At 48.6% G+C, this 12,894-nt stretch overlaps 1 protein-coding gene across 1 annotated transcript in view; it reads left to right on the forward strand.

Moving 5' to 3' along the window:
• Positions 1-8,795, forward strand: part of SETD6 (SET domain containing 6, protein lysine methyltransferase) — a 107,079-nt gene extending 98,284 nt beyond the window's left edge. The window contains exon 10 of the mRNA XM_030203592.1: positions 7,042-8,795. Coding sequence (XP_030059452.1) covers positions 7,042-7,353 — 312 coding nt within the window. The 3' untranslated portion in view covers positions 7,354-8,795. The remainder of the gene's footprint in view (positions 1-7,041) is intronic.
• The last annotated feature ends 4,099 nt before the right edge of the window (positions 8,796-12,894 follow it).

The following is a 12,894-nucleotide window of genomic DNA, read 5'->3' on the forward strand; positions in this document are numbered from 1 at the left end:
CAGCGAGTCTATTATGCATTTTCTCCATTCTTCCTTGTACTTCCCTCAGCTTTCTCCTCCACTCGTACCAGAAATTTCTTAGCTTCCTCCACTGAAGTATATGATGAAGTCGATCCTCACTGTGTGATTTTAAGAGTTGTTAACGCAAACTTGATCTTGAGTGCAAACAGCCGCGAGCAGATGGGGGAAAAAGCTCTGCGCTGGGCTGCCACCTCTGCAGAATAATCTTGAAAGCATAAGATTTTTTTTATTGTCATAGGTGAGCATTTTCCCTGCTCTGAGTGCTTGTAATATCTCCTGTTTCTTGGCAAAGTGGAGAACTCTGAAAATAATCAGTCTAGGTCTATTTGTTGTTTGTGGCCTCGGACCTAGCCTGTGTGCCCATTCAATCCTTAAAGGTCCATTGCTTTCCGAGAGCTGCAGTTGTTCATTAATCCATTTTTCCAGGAAGCCCTGCAAATTTCTGTCTGGCAACGCCTCCGACATGCCCACCAGCCTTAAGTTTTCTTCTAGACCTATTTTCTAGGTCCTCGAGCTTGGCCTCCAACTCTGCCACTTTCTTCTGCAGAGCTCCCTGATCACTCTCTACCGCCGTAATCCTATCCCCTCCACCTCCGCTGTAAGGATTTGCACCGCTGTCCAGTCTTTAGCCGGATCTTCCATTCAGGTATTCGTTCCAGTTTTGCATCGAGAGGAGCCAGCTGCCTCTCCAGCAGATCCTCCAGTACCGTTGTCATCTCCGCTATCCACGTGGAGGAGACCGTGAGGGCCACCGGGCTCTGAGGCGCCACCATCTTTCCTTCCGCCGCCTTGCTTTTAGATTTTTCTTTATGCGCCGACTTCGCTGCCATGTTCACACTACCAACTCCTCTCTCCAGCTATAAAATACCTCCGGCTGCCGCACCAACCAAAAAACTGATTTTAATTCTCTTTAGGTGCGTTGCAAGTTTTCAGGAGATGCCTGGGGGCCCGGAGAGACTCGATTTAGTGTCTTCCTCCAAGCATGGCGTCACTTGATCCCCACAGAGATTTGAATTATTACTGAGATAGAAGGCTATTTCATAGGGTAGGGGCAGAGACACTAAAACAGGATTTCCTGGAAGTTTCAAAGCAAACTTAATGAAAAGAGGGTGTTGTTAAAAACGCTGATGTGAAGAGTTCTTGCAGGGAAATATGGTATAAGGAAGGTAGCCAGTAATTCAGAAGACTTGAGGATTAATATGCCTTTATTACGGTCTGAAAATTGCACTTTATTCTGCTGAAGTGCTCATGGGTTTGAGAACATGTCTGTGTAAAGGAGGAAATTAGCACATGTACATGATGTTTTCAGAAGTATGCAAACTGATATGCCCACCTCAGCCTCTCAAACAGTTAGTTTCCCTTTGAAAGTAGTTGTACCATCTAGATAAGAATGAACACAACATATGCATCCCTATAGTGTGCACATACTTTGCAACCACACAGGTTTTTTGTAGATTGCCACCTTAATAATTAGTAATATTAATAAACAAAATTTTAGAAGGGGGTCACGTGATGCGCTAGAGGGCTCAAGACGTGTTTCTGTGCTCTCTGAGGTTCCTCCGTCAATCTACACCAATTAACTGATTAAAACTTTGGATTCCAGTCCTGGAATTGATAGCGGATCAATAAGAACATCTAATGGATAAATTCGTGGAACCGCAACTTAAAAGCTTACCCGCTAGAAGCGCAAAAAAGGAAAAAGAAAAATCAAAAGCGCTGAGCGGCGACGAAGAACATGCCAAGTGCGACAGCCCTACTTTTACCCCGAAGCAATTAAAACAACTTACGGAAGCGGTAGGGCTAGCACTGGCACCGAAATTTGAGCAGCTGGCGTCCCAGATCGCTACTCTGACAGCTTCTTTAACGGACACCACAAATCGTACAGGAGAACTCGAGCGCCGTGTCTCGGAGTTAGAGGACACGTGTATTTCTACTGTGGCACAGATGAAGAAACAAAATGGCACGATTGAGCAACTGTTGGCGAAAATCGACGATCTAGAGAACAGATCGCGCCGAGCAAATCTACGAATCGTAGGGCTCCCAGAATCGGTTGGAGACAGATTCTTGGCCACGGAGTTAGAGCAGTGGCTGAAGAGAGAGTTCGCGCTCTCGGATAGCATGGGCCCACTGTGCCTTGAACGGGCTCATCGTGTGGGGCGCCTCCAAGATGGCCGCCAGGCCCCACGAGTAGTTCTCATTGAAATCCATAACTATCTACACAAGGAGGAAATTCTCCGTGGATACCGGCAGAAGCGGGATTCAACTAAATATGATGGAAAGCTGATCCGTATATTTCAAGATTACTCCACTGCATTGCAGGAACGAAGAAAGCAATTTAACCCTATTTGTCAGAGGCTGTATGGACAGAAAATTAAATTCATGCTTCTTTACCCCGCGGTGTTGAAAATCAAGCAAGGTAATGGGTGGAAAGCATTTAATAACGCGGAAGAAGCACACAACTTCGTCCAACACCTAGACATTACATCAGATAGTGGGATGGATGCTGCGACAGAGACCTGAAAGTTAATCCATGTGTGTAACGGGAGTAAAGAGAAGGTATTGATAAAATGTGAGAACTGTGACACTATATGGACTGAGATATTGCGATTGTTGGTGTGGAGGGACGGGGGGGCCTCTAGCATGGAAGTGACCTCTATCCAGTTGTTAGACAGGAGAGTATGGTTTTTGGATTGGTAAAAGGGAAGGGGGGGGAGGGGGGAAAAGAGGGAGGGGGGTAGGGAAAGAGGGAGGGAGGGATGGGTGGGATTCTCTTCAGGATGTACCCAAGGTAGATTAGAAGGGCGGGCTGGAGTCAGCATTTATAGTCATTGGAGTATAAAACCCCCCGGGGGGAGGGGCTGGGCCTCCTGGGGTTCCCATAGTGGTGAAACGTCAACAAACTTCACTGATTTAACTTGATCCCATAGGGTCCCAGTGCGACTGATGTCTTGGAATGTATCGGGGATTTCTTCCCCGATTAAACGGACCAAGATATTAGCCCAGCTGAAGCGACATAAGGTCTCTATTGCGTGCCTCCAGGAGACGAAGTTGAGCGATAAAGAACATGAGAAACTAAAACAGCAATGGGTGGGAGAGTGTTTTTACTCATCATCTGGGGCTAAAAGAAGTGGTGTAGCGATTTTGATTAGGAAGGGTATCCTATGCCAGCCTAAGCTGATATATAGGGATCGGGAGGGTAGAGTGGTCTTAGTCCGCATGACCCTGTATGGACAGCATTTGTATTTGTGTGCGGTGTACGGACCAAACTCATATTCCCCCCTTTTCCTTCAATCTTTAATTTCTCTGGGTCTGCGATACTCTGACGCACCCTGGGTGTGGGCGGGAGATTTCAATCAAGTACTGGACCCAGAGGTGGATAGATCCACAGGAACTCTGCGCAATGAGAGATGGGGAGAGAGGGGGCTATCAGCTCTGTGTCAGTCTCTAAATTTGGTAGACCCGTGGAGACTGCTTCATCCTTCAACAATAGATTTTACACACCAGTCTAGGGTTCATCATTCGTGGTCGAGGTTGGATTATATATTGGTGCAGCATTCCTTGTTCTCTCAAATTACTCAGGCTGAGATAGGCCCTATGGAAATTACTGACCATTCCTTGATCTGGACAGAGTTGCAGTTTAATGCTCCAGGGGAACAGACTTACTTTTGGAGATACCCTGCTTATTTACATAAAGACAAAAAATTTAATGAATATATAAAGGCTCAGTGGGAACAGTATCTCATAAACAATCAGGATTCCTGTGATTCCCCAGTAATTCTGTGGGAAGCCTCGAAAGCAGTTTTGCGGGGGGCCATCATCGCATACACGAGTGCTAGAGTAAAGAGACTGGCTGCGGGAATAATTCGGCTAGAACGCACCTTACGTTTAGCAAAAGCGCAATACTTGCAGAACCCCTCCCCGGAGGCGAGTGATTTACTGTCCTCCACTAGAGTTGCTCTTAATTCCTTAATTCACGAACAAACTCAAAGGAGACTAACTGTAAGGGGATTCAATTACCGTAAATATGGGAATAAACCCGGAAAACTGTTAGCGCAAATGGTGAGAGCACGTAGTCAGAGAAAATTGGTTGCATCAATATTGACTCCCCAGGGGGACAAGATTCATTCTACAGAGGGGATTGCTCAGGTGTTCCATGCCTATTTTTCTAAATTATATTCAGGAAAGGGAGAATTTACAGATATGGCGGTGGAGGATTATCTGGTGGATGCGGGGTTTCCCCGCCTCCCCCCCTCAGCCCAGAGTGTGCTCGCGAGTCCGTTACAAGCACAGGAAATTCAGAGAGTGCTGAAGTCTCTCCCCCTGGGTTCTGCTCCAGGCCCAGATGGGTTCTCAGCTGAATACTATAAAACCCTGCCCCCACAGTTTATAGGCCCCTTTATTGAATATTTTGAAGAAGTGATAGAACGAGGGGAGCTGCCCTTGGTGAGCAACGAGGCTTTAATTACCCTGATCCCAAAGCCGGGCAAACCAAGTGATAGAGTGGAATCGTATAGGCCTATCTCCCTTATTAACGTGGACCTTAAAATCCTAGCCCGGGTCTTAGCAGATCGGCTAGCCCCCTGTATGAATACCCTGATTGGGGAGCACCAAGTGGGATTTATGAGAGATAGGAACTCAGTGCTTAATGTCCGCAAAGTACTTTTGGCAATTGCACACTGTCATGCTAAGGATGCTGATCTGCTGTTGGTTAGTCTAGACGCCGAGAAGGCGTTCGACAGAGTGCGGTGGGAATATTTGTTCCAAGTACTATCATACGTGGGAATAGGAGGCTGGTTTTTAGAAGCAATTAAAGTGTTGTATAGAGAGCCCGTAGCCAGACTCCTAATTAATGAGACAAAGTCCCCTCCACTGCGGATCAGAGCTGGTACTAGACAAGGATGCCCCCTCTCTCCTTTATTATTTTTATTATACGTAGAGCCATTATTGCGCACTTTGGAGAAAGATCCGGATATCTGTGGGGTATCTCTCCCGGGTCAACGGGTAAAAGTCTTATCTTTTGCGGATGATATTCTATTAACTTTGACTCATCCTCAACAGTCCCTCCCCAGGGTCCTGGCCGCCATTGATGAATTTGGATTGTACTCAGGGCTTAGTTTGAACCTACAGAAATCTACAGCACTTCCATCTAAAGCATAGATTCAGTTGAATTGGGAGGGTCCCTTTCCCTTACAGTGGGCTCAGGAAGAGGTGACTTACTTGGGAGTGAAAATCCCTATTGATTTACACTCATTATATTCACGAAATATGGTACACCTGAAGGGGCGGGTAGCCCGGTCCCTCCAATGCTGGCAAGCCCTTCCAATTTCATTGATGGGTAGAGTAGCACTTTACAACATGGTCTTATTCCCCGTTTGGATATATGCTTTCCAAACTCTACCCATGTTCCTGACCGCTGGGGATGAAAAATGGTTGAAGGCAAAATTAAACCTTTTTTTGTGGCAAGGGAAACGGGCGCGCATGACTATAAATAGAGCCATTCTCCCAAGAGTCAAGGGGGGTCTGGGTTTGCTGGACCTTCGCTTGTTCTCCGTGGCAAGTAGCATGCGCCACATATCGGACTGGTTTAGGTCCACTAACCATTTCTCCCTCACAACAGCGGAAACTAGCTGGCTGGGGTCTCTACATTTTTCTAATTGGCTACATCAGGGTAAGAGAACATCTCCGGGTTTGGGAATGGCGGGCCCTGTGCTTTGTCCGTTACGCCAGGCTTGGAGATGGCTATGCAAGTTTTTTGGCTTAAACAAATCGGTCTCTCCTTTGCTATCACTACGGGGCAATCCTGAGTTCCCAGCGGGAGACACCTCTAGAACATTCCGCGAATGGGAGGCCAAGGGAATTTCCTTTTTGAGTCAGGTGGTAACAGATCAGGGCGAGATTAAATTGCTCCCAGAAATAAGCAGAGAGTTTCATTTGCATAGGAAAGATTCATTTGCATTTCTGCAGCTCCAACACTATGTGCATTCTTTACCTAAGAAAGACTTATCTATGGAAGTGTATGAATGTTTTAACTCGATGCTTGGACTTGATGCGCAACTCAGGATCCCCTTGAAGTATTTTCATGCGCACTTGAGAGACCATCTGCACTCCTCTGATTTTGAACGGGTGGCACAGCAGTGGACATTGGAACTGTCTACACAAGTAACCCCGGAGGCCATCAAGTCCATTTTGGCTGGTACCTACAAATTGACTGCAAATGTAAGCTGGTGGGAAATACAGTACAAGTTTCTCTTTCGCCTGCACATCTCACCCAGGAGAGCACACCGGGCCACTTTGTGTGACTCTGACTGCTGTCGCAAGTGTGGAAAAGAAAATGCCCATTTGAGTCACATGTTCTGGTCCTGCCCTGTTATTCAACAATTCTGGAGAGCCTTGGCGTCACACATTTCATCCATGTGGAGAGTGAGATGGCGACATACTGCCACTCAACTATTTGGGGACTACTCTATACAAGGACAGCCTAAGCCAGGCTTGCGTACCTTTTTACACAGAACTTTACTGATGGGGAAAAAAGCAATCTTACAACTTTGGATGACCACAGACACCCCCACTTTAGCCCAATGGCGTTCACTCATGATTTACATGTGCTCACTTGAACGCAGTGGCATTGCGGATTTGGCAGGGACTAAGGGAGACCTTTTCTGTACAGCCTGGGCACCCTTTTGGGACACATTGACTTCAGTAGCCCGCAGCAGAATCTTGAATTCCTGAAGATGGGGGGGGGAGGGTGGTGTGGAAATGGGAGGGGGAGGGAGGGGAGAAAATGTTGAAAAATTGGTACTTGTATGAGAAAGGACTGGTTAGTTCCGTTTTGTAACGTTTTTTTTACATGGCTTGTGTCCTGTTACTGAACTTTCTGTCAATAAACATGAGTTTAAAAAAAAAATAAACAAAATTTTAAATATTACTTCCCTTTAGCTCAGTTACAGTTAAAAAAAAAAAAAAAAACCAAGAATGTCGTGCATGGGGAAGCAATGTGCTTTAATGTGTGTGTACTTTCAGGTGCTGTGTTTGTCGGCTGAAGAGTTCAGAGAGTATAAGAAGAATGATGGCTGGCAAGATGACACTGAAGATAAAGATGATATGGTGCTGTCTAATGAGTCCATCCGAGAACTTCAAGAATCATGGAAGAAGCTTCTTCATAGTAGCTTACTTCTGACCCTACAGATCTATATCTCTGACCTCACTGCAGATCAGTACCTCATTGAAGACTCAGTGGCATATTCTAAGCTGAGCCATCGAGAACAGCAAGCTCTGCAGGTACGGTATGGCCAGAAGAAGATCCTGCAGGAACTGTTAGAGCTGACCAGCTAGCACCAACTATGGATGGAGCTGGGCATAAAAGATAGAACCTGTGTCTGGGGACTTGAACTGCTCTCTTTAAAGGATGGGCATAGGGGATCTGGGCAAAGCGGTCTACTCAGGAGTAAGGTTCAGACCAGAATAAATGGAGTTGTAGAATGTGGGATTCACAATGTGCTGTCACAGTTTCGAAGGTATATGTAGTCAGCAGAACGTTGGAGGATGTTTTGAAGCCATTGATTAGAACAGGAATTACTTTAGTCCAAAACAGGATTTCCTTACCTTTGAGGTGCCAAGAGACATGTATTATAATCCCATATACTTTTGATATATAGAAACATATAATGCTGAGTAATCAATATGTGGTTGCATATTGTGTGCTTGGGACAAATTGGTGTAATCCCGCTCCCCAGGATGAAACATTCTCCACATCTCAACAAGAGCCAAAGTAGTGCAGAACAGCAGCAAGCCCCTACTGGCTGTAAAACATTCCTGAAATCCTGGCTTAAATTTATCTACCAGATACACCTGGTTGAAATCTCCCCCTACAATGAAAGGTGCATCCTGCTGTTGCAACAGAAGTAATACAAAAGATAAACCAGAGTAGTGAGGAACTAAACACTACTCAAACCCCTAAGGGTATCCAAGATATGGATGGAGAGCTCAAAAGCCAGCCACGTTCAAACGAATGAAATAGTATTATAATCTACTAAAGGTTACAAAAATTATTTGTGTGGAGGAGAGGAGAGATTCTCAGAGGCTAAACTCACCCAAGTAGACAGCCCACAACGTAGGCTTGTCCTAATGGGTGGATGAGTCTCTCCTGAAGTTAATTAGTGCACCCGTAAGCACCCAAGAGCTCCCTTATGCTCTGTAATCCTAATACTCAGTAACGAGACAACAATTATTGACTATCTGTGAAAACTAAGCGGGCAACTTATGCACTTTGTTTCTGTTCAAATATCTTTGTTTTAATATATCTAATGGGGAGGTTCCTGTAATTCCCTTCTTACCTGCTCTAATTGTGGGGCTGACACAATTACCTTGCCTCAGGTACAGAACAGGCAGTGAGGGAACGTATACACATAAAATATAAAAGGTAGCTCTCTGGAATGTAATTAGGTGTAATTAATCCCTCCAACAGCAAAATCCAAGCTCACAAAGTCCAAAATAATCACTGAAAAGAACTGGACCCAAGGCTCAGATATTATAAAAAATATATATATAAATACTACTTTACACTTTTTTTTCTGGCTGCCAATATAATAAAGTAGAGATAATGAACTTACACTAATTTCTCCGAGTACAAGCAGGCTGCTTGTTCTCACTGATGGGTGACGTCCAATGGCAGCCCTCAGACCGGAGATCTTCCCTAGCAACAACTTTTGCTAGGCCTCGCGAGAGCATGCATGACACGCATGCGGGACCGCCTTCCCGCCCATATGAGAGCGGGCTCTTCAGTCTTCTTTTTTCCGCGGCTCAAGACGGCTGTTTACGGTCGTTCTGTGCCTCAAGGAGATCCTCGCGCGTTTTTTTGCCGCTTTTTTCCTTTCGGAAGTGTTCGGAAAGTTCTCCGTTCGCGTTCTTCTTTGTGTTCTTGTTAAAATAAACAAAAAAAAAAACTTTTCCGCTATTTCCTAGTGTTTTTCCCCGTTAAGTTTCCTTTCGTCGGAAACGGCCTTTTTGGCCGCCCGCACGGGTTTTTTTCCTGTTTTGGTGCTCTCTTTTGGCATCATCGCGGATTTTGATTTCGCCGGCATGATTTTTCCACCCATGTCATCGAAGCCTACCAGCGGCTTCAAGAAGTGCACGCGGTGCAGCCGGACGATTTCACTCACTGACAGGCACGTTTCGTGCCTTCAGTGTTTGGGGGCTGGTCATCATCCCCAAACCTGCACTCTTTGTCTTCTGCTGAAGAAGAGGACTCAGGCGGCGAGATTGGCTCAATGGAACCTTTTGTTTGGAGCCTCGTCCGGTACTTCAACGCCCGCAGTACCGAGGTCATTGGAGGTATCAATGTCGCCGGAGGGTGCATTGTCATCAGGAGCGCAGGTGAGGGCTGTCCATTCCCCTGTTGGTAGCGGTGAGCCCTCGAGTAGGTCTCCGCCTGTCTCGAGGGTTCCTGCGGTACAGGCCCCCCAGGATCGACCTGTTTCGGACCCGGCCCTGAGGAGGTGTTTGGATTCAACGGCCTCCTCTTCGGTACCGGGAGGTACCGATGACGTGCTTCGTGCGAAGGCAAAGAAGCATCGTCATCGGTGCCTTCCCGTCGCGGTACCGAGAGCTCCGGGTCGCCGAAGGATTTGGCACCTGCTAAGTGTCGGCGCTGGGAGGACCGCTCGTCCTCCATACAAGAGGTGTCGCGCTCTACTACGGACAGCCCGGTACCGCCTCCGCGCCCCGGACAGATTCTGACCTCGTCGCCTGTACCGGACCCCTTGCCTTTCTCGACAGCCGCTCTGAACGAGAGCCTCCGGGCCATCTTTCCAGGGATCCTGGAAGAACTGCTATGCCCTTCCGCTCCGGTACCGGGGATGCTTGCGCCGCCGGTGCCGTTGAGAGAGGCGGCGGCTGGCTCCTCGCCCGTGGTGAGGTCTCCGGTCCTGGTGCCGCTTGTGGTACCCGCATCGGCGGCCTCCCAGGCTGACTCCCCGACGACATCGATGGAGGGAGCTTCATCGCCACCGGTGCGGGGGGCTTCCTCTCAGCGTGCCCACCATGGCCGCGTTTCCACAGAATCGAGACAGGCTCGGCTTCGGACTGAAGGTCACGAACTGGTGTCCGATACCGATGGTGAGGCCTCGTGGAAAGCAGAGGAGGACACGAGATATTTCTCTGACGAGGAGTCTTGCGGTCTTCCCTCTGATCCTAGTCCCTCTCCTGAAAGGCAGCTTTCTCCTCCCGAGAGTCTGTCTTTCGCGGCCTTTGTCCGGGAAATGTCTACGGCCATTCCCTTCCCTGTGGTTACAGAGGATGAGCCAAGGGCCGAGATGTTTGAGCTTTTGGACTATCCTTCGCCACCTAAGGAATCGTCCACTGTACCCATGCATCATGTCCTCAAACAGACATTGCTGGCGAACTGGGCGAAGCCATTAACTAATCCCCACATTCCCAAGAAAATAGAATCCCAGTATCTGATCCATGGGGACCTAGAGTTAATGAGGACCCAGTTGCCTCATGATTCTGGTGTGGTGGATCTGGCCTTAAGAAGGTCAAGAGTTCTAGGTAGTACGCTTCGGCGCCCCCAGGCCGTGACTCTAGAACCTTGGACTCTTTTGGGCGGAAGGCCTACCATTCTGCAATGCTCATTTCCAAAATCCAGTCATACCAGCTCTACACGAGCACTCATATGCGGAACAATGTGCGGCAGTTGGCGGACTTGGTGGACAAGCTCCCTTCTGAGCAGGCCAAGTCTTTTCAGCAGATGGTCAGGCAGCTGAAGGTGTGTCGTAAATTCCTAGCCAGGGGTGTTTATGATACTTTTGATGTCGCGTCCAGGGCCGCTGCTCAAAGTGTGGTGATGCGCAGACTCTCATGGCTGCGTGCCTCCGACCTGAAGAATAGGGCCCAGCAGCGGATTATGGATTCTTCTTGCCGGGGGGATAATATTTTTGGAGAAAAGGTCGAACAGGTGGTAGAGCAACTCCACCAGCGGGATACCGCTTTCGACAAATTCTCCCACCGGACGCCTTCAGCCTCTACCTCAACTGGTAGACATTTTTATGGGGGACAGAGGACTGTTCCCTATTCTAATAAGTGTAGGTACAATCCTCCCTCTTGCCAGCCTGCTGCCCAGGCCAAACCCCAGCGCGCTCATTCCCGTCAACAGCATGCGCCTCAACAGGCCCCAGCAGCTCCCCAGCAAAAGCAAGGGACGGGCTTTTGACTGGCTCCAGCAGAGCATAGCCGACATCAAGGTGTCCGTGCCGGATGATCTGCCGGTCGGGGGGAGGTTAAAATATTTTCACCAAAGGTGGCCTCTCATAACCTCCGACCAGTGGGTTCTTCAAATAGTCCGGCTAGGATACTCCCTTAATTTGACCTCCAGCCTCCAAATTGTCCACCGGGAGCTCAGTCCTTCAGCTTCCGTCACAAGCAGGTAATTGCAGAGGAACTCTCTGCCCTTCTCAGCGCCAATGCGGTCGAGCCCATGCCACCGGGGCAGGAAGGGTTGGGATTCTATTCCAGGTGCTTCCTTGTGGAAAAGAAAACAGGGGGGATGCGTCCCATCCTAGACCTAAGGGCCCTGAACAAATATCTGGTCCGAGAAAAGTTCAGGATGCTTTCCCTGGGCACCCTTCTTCCCATGATTCAGGCAAACGATTGGCTATGCTCTCTGGACTTAAAGGATGCTTACACTCACATCCCGATACTGCCAGCTCACAGGCAGTATCTTCGATTCCGTCTGGGAACACGGCATTTTCAGTACTGTGTGCTACCCTTTGGGCTCGCCTCTGCGCCACCCTTTGGGCTCGCCTCTGCGCCCAGGGTGTTTACAAAATGCCTGGCTGTCGTAGCGGCGTCTCTGCGCAGACTGGGAGTGCATGTCTTCCCTTATCTCGACGATTGGCTGGTAAAGAACACCTCCAAGGCAGGAGCTGTACAGTCCATGCAGATGACTATTCGACTCCTGGAGCTACTAGGGTTTGTGATCAATTACCCAAAGTCCCACCTTCTTCCAGTACAGAGACTAGAATTCATAGGAGCTCTGCTGGACTCTCAGACGGCTCGTGCCTACCTCCCCGAAACGAGGGCCAACACTCTTCTGTCTCTCATTTCTTGGGTCCGGGCATCGCAGCAGATCACAGCTCAGCAGATGTTGAGATTGCTCGGCCACATGGCCTCCACAGTGCATGTGACTCCCATGGCCCGTCTTTCAGCTCATTGGACCCTAGCTTCTCAGTGGTACCAAGCTGTTGGGGACCTAGAGGACGTAGTCCTGCTGTCCACGAGCTTTCTCCAATCCCTGCATTGGTGGACAATTCGGTCCAATTTGACTCTGGGACGTCCCGTCCAAATTCCTCAGCCACAAAAGGTGCTGACTACAGATGCGTCTCTCCTGGGGTGGGGAGCTCATGTCGATGGGCTTCACACCAAAGGGAGTTGATCCCTCCAGGAACAAGGTCTACAGATCAATTTGCTGGAGTTGCGAGCTGTCTGGAACGCTCTAAAGGCTTTCAGGGACGGCTGTCCCAGCAAATTATTCATATTCAAACAGACAATCAGGTTGCCATGCATTACATCAACAAGCAGGGGGTCACCGGATCTCGCCCTGTATCAGGAGGCCATCAGAATGTGGCTTTGGGCTCGCCGGTACGTCATGTTTCTCCAGGCCACGTATCTGGCAGGCGTAAACAACAGTCTGGCCGACAGGTTGAGCAGGATAATGCAACCTCACGAGTGGTCGCTCAATTCGAGAGTGGCATGCGAGATCTTCCAAGTGTGGGATACCCCCTTGGTGGATCTCTTTGCTACTCGAGTCAACCGCAAGGTCCCTCAGTTCTGTTCCAGACTTCAGGCCCACAGCAGGCTAGCGTCGGATGCCTTTCTCCT

Source organism: Microcaecilia unicolor, chromosome 5 (assembly GCF_901765095.1).
Source record: "Microcaecilia unicolor chromosome 5, aMicUni1.1, whole genome shotgun sequence".
Lineage (NCBI taxonomy): Eukaryota > Metazoa > Chordata > Amphibia > Gymnophiona > Siphonopidae > Microcaecilia > Microcaecilia unicolor.